Here is a 17,267-nt window from a genome sequence, read left to right as displayed (position 1 = left end):
GCTGTTTGACTCTACAAGTGAGTCAAACAGGCTTCTGTTGAGTTATATATGATTTTCAAACACCCAAATCTTCACATCAACACTCCAGGCACCTCGGATTGAATGTTAATCACCTCTGTCTCTAAGCTGCATTCATGCATATGAAGACACCTCAGGTCAATGGCATGTTCCTTGGTTTGTAATTGACCCCTGTCTGCAGCTGCAGGAAGACCAGTGTTTTGAGCTTCATTTAAACTCAGTCTACAATCCATATTCCGATCTGAAGACTGTTTGCTGTTGAGATTAATATTTGCTATATTCCATAGCTTCAGAGTATGACCTAACAGTACATAACTGTGTTGGGAGGAGTGGTGTGCTGGGCTACGCGTAGATGGGAATGTTGCAATACTGGGCCACAGCACACTAGTGTCCTCAATACCTCTACCTTACCTACAACCATGTACTTGCATCGATAACTCTGCTAACAGTTTTTCATTCTAGTTCAGACTTGCAGAGGAAAGCTGTTCTATCCTGTGTTCAGTTCAGAAGTTTGAATTCAGTTCATTGTGGATGAAGATGGGAAAAGAGAACTGGACTAAGGATGAGAAAAATGGGGTGAGGTGTGGGAGTTTGCTGCTCAGTCCCTGAGATGCTGCCCTGCAGATCAAAGCAACATGAATACAGGTTGTGGGGTACATAACTGTGTTGTAGGGGGTGGAGTACACAATTTCCCCACCTCATCAGTACATATATGAGTGCTTGTCGTATGAGGAGCACACAGGTATGCAAAGCATGGTTACATTGTCACAGATCTGCTTCCTGGATAGATGGAATATCAGTGCTGTGCCCCAGCTCGTCTGAGGGCAAGGTTGGGTCTGGTGGATCACAGGGAGCACAGACACATGGTGCAGGTTGTGGGGTACATGTTTTCACTGTGATCAGTCATTGGAGGGACACTGAAGCTGGTAGATATGCAAGTCTTTATTCAGCACAAACAGGCATCATCCTGGAGATCACCTGAACCAACAATGCATTACATTTTTATGTGCTAAAGATCAAAGGTAACAGCAGGACAATTTCTATATCTACAATGCATTCATAAGGCTTCCTTTGAGTTGTATATAATCTTCAAACACCTAAATCTTCACAGCAACATTCCGGACACCTCGGATTTAATGTTAGTCACCACTGTCTCTGAGCTGCATTCATACATATGCAGACATCTCAAGTCAATGGAGTGTTTTTTGGTTTGCAATCAACCCCAGTCTGCAGCTCCAGGGTCATTGTTCTGAGCTGCATTTTAAACTCAATCTGCAATCCACACTCAGATCTGAAGACTGGTTGCTGTTTAAATTAATATTTTCTATATACCATAACTCTAGAATACACCCTAACTGTACGTATCAGTGTTGGGAGCAGCAGTGTCCATAACTTCCTCACCTCATCAGAAACAGTCACACTTGAAATAGTTTTTGTTATTTTTCCATTTTGAAAACCACATGTTTTAATTAATTGTCGGTATGTTACAAAAATTGCAGACAATGATAGAAAAAGTTGCTATTCTTTAAAATGCAATTTGAGAGAACTGTGATGGAGTTTCCAGTGGGGGGGGGGGGTAAAGTACGTGACTTACACTGTCATGTCCTCTCATTGCTGCTCTGATGGAGCCCTGTCTTATCCTGTGTGCTTGTCCTTCGTTGTTATCATCTGTATACTCTTGCACCTGAATTTCTGAATAACACATGCACGTGGAACAGTTTCTTTTCCCCTTTTAACTGCTTTAATTCTACATTCCTTAGATACTTATTAAGTGGCCCTGTCTGTACATCTGGAGAAAACCGAGACTGACGGCTAGAACAGCACAGTGGAATAGCTCACAACACAAAAGGCCTGGGTCTAATCTTTTGGACCTGCACTAGTCAAGTTTTCATGGTCCTCCTGTGACCACATAAGATTTCTTTGTGTGCTCCATGTTCCTCCCAGTTCCAAAGGCCCGTGGGTTAGCAGGTAATTTTACCAATGCAAACAGCTACTAGTGTCTGAGTGGTAGAAGATGGGGGTGGGGGTGTTAATGAGCAGGAAGAATATTGGGATTAGTGCAGGATTAGAGTCAATGGGTTGTTGATGAACATTGTGGACAATTGCCAAATGGGCCTGGTTGTGTGCGGCATCTCTCCAAGACTTTGATAGGCCTTTCCTGTAGCCCCTGACCCTTAAAGTTTGCCACTTTCATCTCTTTCCCAAACTGCTTGGAACAAATTCTGTGGATGTCCTCTCTCTGCTTCCTCATGGTGAAGATGTATCTCACTCCTTTGTATCCCAATCTAACTAGTAAGGCATATGAAACATGTTAGAGACCATTCTGCTTTACATTAGTGGTGGGAAAAGTAGTGGAATCATTCCTAATGAAGAGGATAGAAGAACATTTAGAAACACAAATACAGTAACAAATAGCCCACATGAATACCAAAAATAAAGATCTGGCTTGCTCAACCTTATTGATTTTTCAGTAGGTGATAGAGCAGACAATCAAAGTGCAACACATATAATTCATTTAGCTCTTCAAAGGGCCTTTGATTAGGAGCCCCATAGATCAGCAAGTGAGGTTGGAGAAAGTAGCATTGGGAAATGTCACCCATGAGGTTACTTTCTGGCTTCAGGACAGAAAACAGGAGGAAAGGGTAGTGTGTGAGGGTGCGTGGTTGGTGTTTCATAAACAATTTAGTCCCTGGAATCAAAAATACAGCTTCTATGTCTGCAAAGTGTGGGAAATGCTCAATAATAAACTTGCACAATTATTTGTCAATGAAGTCCAAGGCAAATGAAGGATGAGTACTTTGGTAGCAAAAATAGGGGGGTTAATTTATACTTCAATAGATAGGGCAGAAGAACAAGAATATTTCAATCTTGAATTAAAAATGCATGAATTCCCAGGGCAGAAATGGTTAAGCCAAGGGGGCATAATTTTAAGGTGGTTGGAAGAAAGGATAAGGCGTATTCAGAGGTAAATTCTTTACACAAAGAGTGGGTGGGGTGATGGTAGAAAGAGATACATGAGGGGTATTTAAGAAACTCTTAGATAGTCACATGGATGGTACAAAAATGGTGGGCCATGTAGGAGGGAAGCATTAGATTGCTCTTAGAGTAGGTTAAAAGATTAGCACAACATCCTGATATACCTTCTTATGTCTAATCACAAAAAGTTGTGCCACATGTTAACAAGATCATAAAGAAAGCAGACAAACACCAGGATTCATTTCCAGAGGGACATAATAGAATAGTTGAGAAGTAATGTTTAAGATACACTTGGAGTCCTGGTCATTATATTATTGGAAGGATATAGAGGAACTAGAGAGGGAGTACAGAAATGATGCAAGATTGCGGGGGAATAGATACCAGGAAGGCATGTTCAGAGTTGGTCTCACTTGGAAAGGCTGAGGGATGACCTCACAGGTTTTTAGAATCATGGCATATTCTCAGAGAGGATGTAGTGGGATGAGCATAACCAGAGGTATCAGTATCAGATGAGAATGTGGAACTGGCTGAAACAAATTCTAGGGGTGTATCTAAGGGGAAGGGAATAGTGAGTTCCACTGATGGGTTTAGCAAAGGAGGCTGGGGTGAAGCCAGCATGGACTGCTCGGACCAAATGACCCATCGCCTGGCTGAGCATCTTGTATAATCCTAACTCACCCTTGCCCAGAGGACCAACTGCAAAGCTCTTCACACACACACACACACACACACACACACACACACACACACACACACACACACACCCTCCCCCACTCCTCTTGTTGAAACATTTAAAATCCGAGTCTGCATTTCTGCACCATCTTTCCCACTCCATTTGACTCTGCCAGCAAGGCCCTTCAGCCCCTCGAGCCACTCCACAGTGAGCAAGGAAGGATGGCCAAAACTGAAATTCCTTTTCCATCTTCAACTCCACCTTTTTGGGCTAGTGAAAGATTTCACATCATCCAGATATCCTTTAACATTAAACAGGCAACTAGCACAAAAGGTTTATGATTCATTGCAGATTACAACTACCTATTTGCAAATAATCCACTAACAAAGCAGGCAACAGGTGTGTGAAATGGCAATATACTCAAAATGTTGGAGGAACACAGCAGGTCGGGCAGCATCTATGGAGAGGAATAAACCGTTGACACTTTGGGCTGAGACCCTTCATCAGGGCTGGAAAGGAACTGGGAGGAAATCAGAATAAGAGTGATGGGAGCAGGAGGCAGGGGGTAGGGAAGGAACACAATCTGTCAAGTGTTGGGTGAGACCAGATGAGGCAAAGGGTTATGGGTGGGGAGACAAGATTAAGTGAAAATCTGGAAGGTGATAGGTGAAGAGGTAAAGGACCATAAAAGAAGGAATCTGATAGGCAAGGAGAGTTCACCATGAGAGAAGAGGTGCACCAGAGGGAGGTGATGGGTGGGTGAGAAGAGGAGAAGGGCTAAGATGTGTGACAGGGACAGTGTTTGTGTTTGTAGAGGGTGTTAAGGGTCACTGATGGGATGCAGCAGTGCTCCAGTGGATATTATGAACTTGTGGTTATACTCTGGAACAAAAACTCCAAGAATACTGGTGGTGAGCTACCCAGATTTTCAGAAAGATGACAGTATATTAACACAACCCTAGCGTGTAATCTGTATGTGGGAGGGACTCTTGATGAAGGGTCCTCATCGTCTCACACCCAGCGCCGCGCACCAGTTATAGAGTTGAACAGGTAAGCTCTTCCGGTGCCTGGAAGGGAAATATTTCATTCAGTGATATGTAAACAGGTCATTTGTAAGGTTAGGTTTAATTCACTATCCTCCTCCTCAAGCTGGGTTTAGCTGCTTGCGCCAAACCCATACTTTTCACCCTTGGAACATTAACTCCTAGGTTATTTAAGATCTCCTGCCCTCCACCCAACAGACCTCTATGTAATTCCCTCCACCCCTATTCCTCTACATGTTCAGAATTGATGAAATTGCCAATATCTTCCATTTTTCATGTATGTAAAGCTGAGTAATTTCTCTTTAAAGGAGCTTGGACAGGTACATGGATAGGAGAGATCATAAGGGACATGGGCCAAGAGCAGTCAGATCGGACTAACCTAAATGGGATCATTGGTTGACATGGACCAGTTGGGTTGAAGGGCATTTTTGCAGGCTCCCTGACTCTGATTAATTGACTATATTTGTCAGCTGCAGGTTGCCACAGTGCTGAATTAACAGCAGTCTACCCACAGAGAAAACCAGAAGAATAAGGACAGTGCTCTCCGATGAACAAGCACGTTTGGCGGCTCTGTGCATTCATCTCTCCGACTCCTAGGTAAACAATTCAAGGATGTGCCCAAAGTCACCATGAAGAAATGCAACATCCCCACGGACTCCTAAAAATCTCAGACCCATAACAAAGTGCAGAAGGGGAGGCTGGGTTGGTATTACCATGAATCCATTCTTGGCAACTTACTCTCCCTTCCCCACAGCCCACCCAACTCCCCCCCCTCAAACACCCATCTCCAAATCTGCCCATATCCCATTGAGCTCCCCATAACCCACTCTCTCCTCAGCCACTTCCCCTCCCCTGCACTTTGCCCATCCAACATAGCATCATATAAACAGCATTCACAATAAAAACAAATTAAACATAAACTACACAATTCTCACAAGGAAAAAGCACCATCCCATCCACCACCATCCATATGGACTGTGTATCGCCTAACCCTCAGCTCCCCATTATTCTAACACAACTAGCAGACCATCTCTTTCTACATTGAAGAGCCACTACTCTCCTCCATCTCAGCAGTCAGCCCCTCCCTTCCAGTTGATGGTCCTGTAACCTTTCATCTATATTGTGTCTCATCTGCCACCAACTACTCACACTAACCTCACACCACTTCACTCCCTGTCACCACACATACACAAGATGCTAATTCACCTCAATGATACTGTACCCCATTTAATTGAGACAGCATTACTCCATCTAAACCCACATGCCTCAATGGACAAATCACCCAGTTTTGCTCCAGCTCTTCTTTACAGAAGCCAATAATTTCTGAATTAGAACACGGAACATTACAGCAGAGTACAAGTCCTTTGGCCCATGATGTTGTGTCAAGCTTTTAACCTACTCTGTGATCAATCTAACCCTTCCCTCCTACATAACCCTCCATTTTCCTGTCATTCATGTACCTTCATGTAAGAGGTTCTGAAATGCCCCTAATGTATGTACTTCTACCACCACCCCGGCAGCACTCTGTATACAAAGCTATCTCTGACACCCCCTCCCCCCATACTTTCCTCCAATCACCTTAAAATTATGACCCCTCATATTAGCTATTTCCACCCTGGGAACAAGTCTCTGGCTGTCCACTCAATTCTTAAACATCAGTCATCAATCCAGAGAATGCAAGAGAACCAACCCAAGACTTACTTGCATCGATTGCTCGACCATCAAACTGCTGTGGGAACAAAGGGCGACAAATAATTGACGAATTGTCTCTGCTGCAGCCACCTCCCTTGGTATTTCACTACAGAAGATCCAAGGAACAGCTGTGCAGAAGTTTCCTCAATGTCACATAAATTGTAGCCATCCTAGTCTGGTTGATTTAGAACAATTTAGTAGTATCACAATAAAAGTTAATGGACCATAGCAAGAGTTGATTTATTAACAATTGTTAATTGTAAACTAGGCAATTTACAAAAAAAGAGGATGTTGCTGGGATCTGAGGACTGGAGTTATAGGGTAGAAGTTGAATAGGTTAGGATTTTATTCCCTGGAGCATTGGAGAATGAAGGGAGATAGGAGAGAGGTATACAAAATTATGAGGGGTATAGATCGGATCAATGCAAGCAGGCTTTTTCTACTGAGGTTGGGTGTGACAAGAACTAGAGGTCACAGGTTAAGGATGAAAGGTGAAATGTTTAAGGGGAACCTGAGGGTGAACTTCTTTACACACAGGGTGGTGAAAGTGTTGAATCAGCTGCCAATAGAACTGGTGGATGCTGGTTCAGTTTTAGCATTTAAGAGACATTTGGAGGTTGATGGGACTAAGCAGAATCATAGTTCAGCACAAAGTAGATGGACCAAAAGGCCTCTTTCTGTGTTGTAGTGACTCTAGACATCACTTCAAGTCTTGGATGCAGAGACAAACAGACCACATATAAACTAAAAGGGACAGAGAGAGGGGAAGGAGAAGGAGAGAAAGAAAGTGCGAAATTGAGAGAGAAACAGGCGTTGCTTAAATGATGACAGATAGAACAATAACAGAGAGGGAGAGGCAGCGCAAAGGGTGACATATGAAGTATGCACCCATATGCCAGTGAAAGTGGTGGATGTGGATTCAATTTTGACATTTAAGAGAAATTTGGGTAAGTACACGGATGGGAGTGGTTTGGAGGACAGTGGTTCAGGTGTGGGTCGATGGGTCTAGGCAGAACAACAGCTTGACATGGACTCGATGAGCTCAAGGGCCTGTTTCTGTGCGGTAGTGCTCTATGATTATGTCTAGGTGCAATGAAATCTCACAGCACCATCACAGGCACGTCACATCGTAGAAGCAGCATTCACAAGGAAAACAAATTAAACACAACTTTAACAAGTAAGAATACAATTGGAACAAAAAAAAGTCAATTTTAGTACAAAGTGATCAAAGTGGTCATCTTGTTACTATACTGCAGTGACGAGGGCTGTGCCTTTGGTTCAAGAATTGAATAAAACCAGAGAGGAGCACACCCAGCAACAGAGGTAGAAACACATCGGGACCATCACATCCCACGTTCAAGGTGAGACAGAGAGAGAGGCGTGCAATGACAAAAAGGCAGGAGGAAGGAGAGACAAATTTCCCAGCAGGGAATATTACCTCTTCCACGCCATTCATTCCCACTTCATATCTAGATATTTCTAAGTTTTACACTGCTAATTTTGACAATGGATGGCTGACACTCCTATACTGGTACTTGCACGGGTACATACACTCCTATAAACACATACCCATACATACACACTTACAGAGACATACAAATGTACTATTAAACACACATTTTCACAAACACTAGACTTATACATAAACACACAGTATTGTATACACATTCTCACACAGATATATTTTAATGTAGACTCACAAACACATCAATATCCACATATTCTCAGACACAAATATAAACTTTGATAGATATACAGAACATTCTTATACACATTTGGATAGACACACATATATTCTCACAGTTACAGATATATACACTCCATCACGTACAACCAGACTCAGATTTGCTTCTGTGCTCAGACTCAGCTATGATTATAAGTAGTCAGAAGTCATAGTCCATATTGGTCCCTAGATAGGCTGACTAGAAGAGAAGCTATACTCAATCTGGTACTAGGCAATGAACCCAGTCAGGTGACAGATCTCTGGGTGGGTGAGCATTTCAGAGACACTGACCACAACTCCCTGACCTTTACCACAGCCTTGAAGAGGGATAGGAGCAGATGGTATGGGAAAGCATTTAATTGTGGAGGGGCATTATGATGATATTAGGCAGGAACTTGGGAGCATAAATTAGGATTGGGTATACTCAGGGAAATGTGGATGTTGTTAAGGAAGTACTTCTGAATAAGTTTGTCCCATTGAGGCAGGGAAAGGTTGGCAGGGTGAAGGAAGTGGACACGAGAAGTGGAACATCCAGTCAAGAGCAAAAAAAGAAGTTTAATTAAAATTTAGGAGTCAGGTCTCTTGAGAGTTTTAAGGTATCCAGGAAAGGGCTTAAGAATAGACTTAGAAGAGCTATGAGGGGACAAAAAGGTGTTGGTGAGTAGGATTAAGAATTAAGGATAACCCCAAGGAAGTCTACAGGAGGATGACTAGAGTGAGAGTAGGACCGATCAGGTATAAAAGAGGAAATGTATCTAGAGTTAGAACAGGTAGGAGAGGTCCTTAATGAGTACTTTGCTTCCGTATTCACCATTGGGAGGAACCTTGATGAATGTGTGGATAGCATAGAACAGCCTAATATGCTAGAACATGTTGATATTAAGAAAGAGGATGTGCTGGAACTTTAGAAAGACAAGCTAGGTAAGTCCCTGGGGCCACACAGGATACACCACAGATTACAACAATAAGTGAGGGAAGAAATTTTGGCAATGATCTTTGCAGGCCATTGGACCAGTACCAGAAGATTGGAGAGTGGCAAGTGTTGTTCTTTTGTTCAAGAAAGATAATAGAGATAACCCTGGGAATTATAGACCAGTGAGTCTTACATCATGGTCAGCAAATTATTGGAGAGGATTCTTAGAGACCGGATTTATGAGCCTTTGGAGAAATACAGTCTGATTAGGGATAGTCAGTATGGCTTTATGGGGAACAGGTCGTGCTTTACAAGCCTGATTGATGTTTTTGAGAAAGTTACAGAACAAATAGATGAAGGAAGAGCAGTGGTACTTGTGACAGGATGGTGCCATTGTCCAATGGTGACATCCTGCTGACAGTTCACAAAACTATTTCTTCTTTCAAACAACACACATCAAAGTTGCTGGTGAACGCAGCAGGCCAGGCAGCATCTCTAGGAAGAGGTACAGTCGACGTTTCAGGCCAAGACCTTTCGTCTTCTTTCAAATATGACTCTACTACTAAGCTGCATGAGATTGGAGTTATGCTTACATTTTGATGGTGTGCTTTTGGGCCAGTTGAATATCTGGTGTTTTGCTGTGTCCGAGAGAGTTCAGTGAGGTTGGGAGTAGAGTGTATGGCCTGGAGACCAAGAGGCCATGATCGGTTCTGTTGCTCCTCTCCGACTGAAGTGCCCAGCAAGGCTAAAGTCAAAGAGTACAAGAATGGAGGGTGGGCAGGTGCTCAGCTCCGTCTGCATGTGTTTGACTGGTCTTTCTCTGCCGGCTGTCCAAGGAAAGTGGAGGAGCTTGGGTTCAATGTTGCAAGGATTGTTCGACAAGGCTTTGTGGTTCATGTTGCATGTGTTTCTGGATTCCGGTTACTCTTTTTTGCTGCTTTTGAGTGGTTTGATTGGGGCGCTTCAGTAGTGACTGGGTGCTTTGGTGAAGACTGCCTCTGCAGCCTGCATTCGGCTATTGACATTGAGCTGAGCTGAACTAAACAGAATACTCCTGGACTACTGGTTTGATGTTTGAAATTCTATGTGGTGTCCACTCGTGCCTTGCCTTTGGTATAATCTGTTCTTTTTTCTCACGTTGAGTGGTCTCTTTGAACAGGTTCCATGGTGTTTCTTTGTTTCATGGCTGCCTCAGGGAGGGCAAATCTGAGAGTTGTATTCGGTGTAAATGATTTGATAATAAATGTAGTTTGAATCTTTGGATGTAGTGTATATAGATTTTAGTGAGGTGTTTGAGAAGGTTCCTTATTGATGGCTCATTGAAGAGGCATGGGATACAGGGAAACTCGGCTGCGTGTATTCAGAATTGGCTTGCTCACAGAAGGCAGGGATGGTAGTAGATGGAGTGCACTCTGCCTGGAGGTAGAGTGGTGTTCTGCAGGGATCTGTTCTGAGAGTCATGCTTTATGATTTTTATAAATTACTTGGATGAAGAAATGGAAGAATAGGTTAGCAAATGACACAAAGGTTGGTGGTGGTATGGATAGTGTGAAAGGTTATTGTAGGTTACGACAGGACATTGACTAAATGTAGAGCTGGGCTAAGAAGTGGCAGATGGAGTCCCACCTGGAGAAGTGCGAAGTGATACACTTTGGAAGGCCAAACTTGAAAGCAGAGTACAAAGTTAATGGTAGGATCCTTAGCAGTGTGCAGGAGCAAAAGGATTCTGGGATCCACACCTATTAATCTGTCAAAGTTGACATGCATGTTGATAGAGTGATTAAGGGAAATAATGTGTTGGCCTTCTTGAGTCGGCAGATTGAGTTCAAGAACCAATCTATATAAAACTCTGGTTTTAAACTACACTTGGAATATTGCATTCAGTTCTGGTTGCCTCATAATAGGAAGGATGTGGAAGCTTTAGAGAGGGTGCAGAGGAGATTTACCAAGTTGCTGCATGGACTAGACAGCACGTCTTATGAGGACAGTTTGAGTGAACTAGGGGTATTCTCTTTGGAGTGAAAGAGGATGAGGAGTGACTTGTTCGAGGTGTACAAGATAGTAAGGGGCATAGAGAGTGGACAGCCAGAGACCTTTTTTTTTTGCAGGGTGGAAATGGCTAATACAAGAGGGCATAATTGTAAGGTGATGGAGCAAAGTATGGGTGAGGGAAGTCAGAGGTAGTTTTTTTTAACATAGAGAGTAATGCACTGCCCAGGGTGGTGGTAGAGGTACATGAGGGACATTTAAAAGACTCCTAGATAGACACATAGATGAAAGAAAAATGGAGGGCTATAAGATTGATCTTAGAGCAGGTTAAAAGGTTGGCACAGCATCTTGGGCTGAATGGCCTGTACCGCACTCTTGTATTTCTATGTTCTATGTGATAGTCTTAAACTCATCTTCACACTCATATGCACATTCACATTCTCTTGCACACAGTCGCACTCTCATGCACACTTGCACACTGTTGCATATACACCAAAACATATATTCTCATATACACTTTCCTGTATGCTCAAAGAAAATTACCCCTGCACACAAGGTTTCATCTGACTATCTTGGAAAATCAAATCCCTTCCATCTGACACATGGAAACACACACTTAAACACAGGCACTCACACACTCTACACAGTCTCAGGGACACATACTCACAAATTCTCACACTCTCACTCTCTCATTACAAACACACTCCCATACTCTTACCCACACACACTCTTACCCACTCACCCCACACGCTGTCCCTCTCACACTCTCCCCACACACTCTCCCCACACACACTCTCCTCACACACACCCTTACATACTCTCCCCACACAGTCTCCCCACACACACTCTTCCCACTCTCCCCACACACACTCTTACACACTCTTCCCACATGCACTCTCCCCACACACACTCTTACACACTCTCCCCACCCACACTCTTCCCACATACACTCTCCCCACTCTCCCTATACACACTCTTACACACTCTCTTTCCACTCTGTCCACACACACTCTTCCCACTCTCTCCACACACACTCATCCCACTCTCCCCCCACACACTCTCCCCACACACACTCTTCCCACACACACTCTTACACACTCTCCCACACACACTCTCACACACTCTCCCCACACACACTCCGCCCACTCTCCCCACACACACTCTCCCCACTCTCCCCAGACACACTCTTCCCACTCTCCCCACACACACTCTCCCCACTCTCCCTACACACGCTCTTACACACTCTCCCCACACACACTCTTACACAGTCTCCCCACACACAGTCTTACACACTCTCCCCACATGCTGTCCCTCTCACACTCTCCCCACACGCACTCTTACTCACTCTCCCCCCACACACTCTTACCCACTCTCCCCCCACACACTCTTACACACTCTTCCCACACACACTCTTACACACTCTCCCCACACGCTCTCCCTCTCATACACTCCCCTCAAGACTTCCTTCTCCCTTTGCTCACCAAGCTGAGTGTGCTTTTCGTCATGAGCTCATTGTCCGTGCTGTTCTTGGTTTCACTGCCCTTCTGTGCTTCCACCTCAGGTGGCCACCTACAGCAAGAAAAGAAGGCAGACAAGTTATATAGTGGAAGGGCAAGGGTGTTTCTTCTTCACTCGTTCTTCTTGGAATTGAAATGTCTACCTGGAGAAGAACTGTGCTCGACCCAGGGTGCAGCGTGTTGAGGTGGTCAGAATTAGAGAGTGCATTGGATACTGAGTAGTCCAGTTTTAATTCAGGATTCAAGATTCAAATATATTGATCATATGCACACTGAAACATGCAGTAAAATATGTTATTTGCATTAACAACCAACACATTCACGGGTACGCAGGGGACAACCCCCAAGTGTCACCAGAACAGCACAAAACACAACAAGCATGAAAACAACAACAAAACAAGCCCCCTTCCTCCTCTCACCCTCCACAAGCATGCACAGTACTCCAATCCAGGACAGGCCATCTTCAGACTTGGACTGACAGACATTGGGCCCTCGACTTCCCCATATGCAGAAATTCGCAGACTCAGGGCTACAGCCTGTAGACCTTAACTTCTGGACCTTTCATCGACCCTCAGTATCAACCTCAGGACCTACCGATTCCCTGTGCTAGGCCTCAAACTCTAGTTTTGCTGATTCCAATAGCCAGACAGTGATTCATTCTGACTTCGTTCAGGATGCATCACACTGGAAATGTCCTTCTGAAACCAAACTAGGTACCTCTGTGCACTCATTACGTTAGTGGACCGAATGCTTTCTCAGTGCCACACGCATATCAGATGGAGTCTCCCCCAACTCTTTTGGCTTCACACACGGATTGCCATTACCACATGGAGGACCAATTTTGTCCCTTAAAATCCTTTTGCTCTCATCATATCTGTAGAATCCTTCAGGATTCTTCTTCACCTTGTCTGCTAGAGCAATCTGATGCCTTCCGATAGCTCTCCTGATTTCTTTCTTAAGTGCTCTCTTGCATGTCTTATACTCCATAAGCACCTCATTTGTACCTTAACAGACAATCACACTTCCCAATTCGCAATTGTCCTGCCTGTTTCACCGTAAGTCCAAGAAAAAAGGCATGGCAACACCTCAACTTCCTTAGAATTTGCATAGATTCAGCATGTTATCTAGAACTTTGACAAACTTCTATAGATACACATTGGAGTGTATCCTGACTGGTTGTATCATGGCCTGCTATGGAAACAATGCCCAAGGATAGAAAGGTCTCCAGAGAGTGGTAGACACAGCGCAGTCCATCACAAACAAAGCCCTCCCATCACTGAGCACACTTATAAGGAGCACTGTCACAAGAAGGAATCCTCAAACACTACCACCATCCAGGCCATGCTCTCATCAAAGTTCAAAGAATATTTATTATCAAAATATGTACACTACATACAACCTTGAGATTCATCTTCTTGCAGGCAGCCACAAAACAAAGAAACACAATAGACCCCATTAAAAAAGCCCACACAATAAAGACTGTTGGACACTCAATGTGTGAAGAAAAAGAAATTGTGCAAACAATAAAAAGCAAACAAAAAACACACAGAACATGAACTGCAGAGTCCTTGACAGTGAGTCCACAGCCACAGAGCCAGTTCAGTGCTACAGCAGTCCAGGAGCCTGATGGCTGCAGACCACAGCCAACACCCAGTCCAGCACCGAGGTAAGTCTCATGGAGTAGGGAGTCAAACACTGGTTCATCCTTCGCCCTTGGCCTTGATGCCTTGATCGTTTTTTTATGGCATTTCTTTTCTTTATTAATTTAAAAGGAGCATGAATACAATCTAAAGGAGAATTATCTCAAATATAAACTGTGGCAATATAAACTGAGATTAAGATAGACACTGCCAAAATCATAGATATTGTTGAACTAGTATAAAATATATAATTAAAAAAATGAAAATAGCAATTCTCCTCTTATCAGTTTATGAAGAGAAAGAAAAAGCATTGGGTTTTAAATGAAAAGTAAAAAAACCCACTACACTGTAGAAAAAAACCCAAAGAAACCAAAAAAAAGGGACTGGGCAGTCCATTTTGAGGATACAACCAAAAAAAAGAAAGAAAGACTTTCTGAGCAAATCTAAAACTTCGGGAAAAAAAAGATTGAAAGAGTAATAAATCAAATTAAATGAAAATATTGAATAAAAGGTCGCCAGATTTGCTCAAATTTAAAGGATGTATCAAATGTCTGACTTCTTATTTTCTCTAAACTTAAACAGGACATAATGGAGGAGAACCAATAAAAGACCGTAGGTGGATTAGAATCCTTCCATTTCAATAAGATGACTCTCCTAGCCAGTAAGGTCGAAAAGGCTATCATACATTGAGCGGAAACAGTCCGATGGGATAATCCCAAAAATTGCCGTAAGCAAATTAGGTTGTAGATACAGATCCAAAACTTTTGATAGTATTTTAGAAACATCTCTCCAAAAGTTATCTAGCCTTATACAAGACCAATACATATGAGTTAAAATGGCCAGTTCAGTATTACATCTGTCACAAATAGGATTGATATTGGAGAAAATACACTCTAGTTTATCCTTTGACATATGGGCCCAATGCACTACCTTGAACCATATCAAGGAATGACGGGCACAAATAGATGAGTTGTTAACCGAATGAAAAATTTTACTCCATTGATTATCTGAAAATCACTATTGAAGTTCCGATTCCCAAGTGCGTTTAATTTTATCATTAGATATCATATGTGAGTTCAATAACCGTTTATAGATTATAGCTATCAACTCTTTTAGAAATGGTTTAAACTGAAAGACAGCGTCTGTCATATTAGGTGGATAAGCAGAAGGGTAATTTGGCAGCAAACCACGTAAAAAAAGTTCCTAATTTGTAAATATCTAAAAAAGTGTACATTAGATAAATCATATGTATATTCATCCTGCGATTTCTGCTTTCCAAATCGATCATTTTCTTAATTCTTGATAATTCTGAAGTATTCTCATTAATTTTCTTTTCCATAAAGGACATCTTCAAATCCTGTTCTTTAATAGATTGATTGATTAATTCAAATTCCCTTTCAATTCTGTGAGTACTCTGCTTAAGCGTCTGATATCGATCTTCCAAATTCTTCAAAGATTCCTGAATAGCGAGGATGGTTTTTTTCAAACAATTCGTTAGCTTTCGTCAATTTATCCATTTTGGTATCCACCATACCGATCTTCACATTAATAGCTTCTATTAAAGAGAGCATTCTTTCTGAAGTAGAAACCTCCTCTGATTTCTCTGTTTGTTGCGGCTCAGAAAGAGTTCTGCCACTCCTTAATTCGGTTCCAGCCATCGTAATTAAATCGTAAATCCTTCAGCAAATATAATAAATCTTCAACATTGAAACGGATCTAGCAGTGGAAAGTAAGTTGTGAAAGATGGAGTTGTGACAAAAACGTCTTACTCCATACGCTGCCAAATGGAGACTCTCCGATCTTTTTAATCAACAGGTACATTTAATGTCAGAGAAATGTGTACAATATACATCCTGAAATTCTTTTTCTTCACAAACATCCATGAAAACAGAAGAGCACCCCAAAGAATGAATGACAGTTAAACGTTAGAACCCCAAAGCCTGCCCCCAGCTCCCCCCTCCCACATACAAGCAGCAACAAGGCAACAACCACCTCCCCACCCCCACCAGCAAAAAAGCGTCAGCGCCCTTCACTGAGCACTCAAGCGTGCAACAAAGCATCAATGAAAACACAGACTTGCAGTACCCCAAAGACTACTTGTTCATCCAGTAATTTGACATACCACAGGATCTCTCTCTCCCTAATAAGAGAAAAAGAGATGTCTCCATTTCACGCTGAGAGGGGAGACATAAACAACTCGCTGATTTATGATGTTAAAAGTCTGTTGCGTTGCTTTTTCTGAGCTCTGCGCCCAGAAAGGTCAGATCTCTGGACACACAACCTCAGGCAGCTAACGCGCTGCTCCCGATGTTCCGTGTTCTCCCACGATGCCTCAGTCAGGGGCACCGGCCTTGAACCAGCTCATCTCCACAGCCATGAAAATCCGGCACCCTGAAGGTGCACTAGTCTTCCAGTCTGCATTCTTGGGATATCAAAAAGTGGGCAGTCATGAGGCCCTGAGAGAGGGTCTCATTCCCTCAAAGAACTGAGGTCAGAGTGCAACTCCAGGTCAGGGTCTTCGAAAGAACCTTGAAAAGGGAAAAAAGAGATATCAAAGTTAGAAATAGAGCTGTCTGGCTCGGCACTTAAATTAGCCAAACATCAGTTTGTTTATCACTCTCAGGGCCAGGCCTCACCACTTCATTTCGGCTCCAAGTCCACTCCAGCCTCGGCCACCACAACCTTATCTGCATTCTCGAGAGTCCAGTTTGCCGAATTCTGCAGGAAACTGCAAAACACTCCAGGTCATACAGACAGTTCAAAAGCACAGCTCCCAAAGGGAAATTCCAGGCTGTGGAGTGCAGTGATCATTGTCCAGGAAAAGAGTAATTAATAGAGTTGTTAGTAGATTTGCTTGCTGCCTGTAAAGCATCACTGTGTGTCGCCAGCGCCATCTTTAACAGACTTCTCACTACTACCATCAGGCAGGAGGTACGGGAGCCTTTTGTTCTCACAGCATCAGATTCAAGAACAGTTATTATCTTTCAACCATCAGGACCAGCGCGGATACCTTCACTCACCTCAACAATGAATTGATTTCACCACCTATAGACCCACTTTCAGGGACTCTACAATTCATGTTC

At 43.1% G+C, this 17,267-nt stretch overlaps 1 protein-coding gene across 1 annotated transcript in view; it reads right to left on the bottom strand.

Moving 5' to 3' along the window:
• Nucleotides 1-17,267, bottom strand: part of LOC140210811 (cadherin-related family member 4-like) — a 78,273-nt gene that overhangs the window by 3,382 nt on the left and 57,624 nt on the right. The window contains exons 18-19 of the mRNA XM_072280079.1: nt 12,509-12,596; nt 6,412-6,439 (exon numbers count right to left, since the gene is read on the bottom strand). Coding sequence (XP_072136180.1) covers nt 6,412-6,439; nt 12,509-12,596 — 116 coding nt within the window. The remainder of the gene's footprint in view (nt 1-6,411; nt 6,440-12,508; nt 12,597-17,267) is intronic.

This window comes from Mobula birostris, chromosome 16, assembly GCF_030028105.1.
Source record: "Mobula birostris isolate sMobBir1 chromosome 16, sMobBir1.hap1, whole genome shotgun sequence".
NCBI lineage: Eukaryota > Metazoa > Chordata > Chondrichthyes > Myliobatiformes > Myliobatidae > Mobula > Mobula birostris.
Note: the sequence above shows the minus strand (reverse complement) of the source record. Positions and strands in the feature narration are given on the sequence as shown.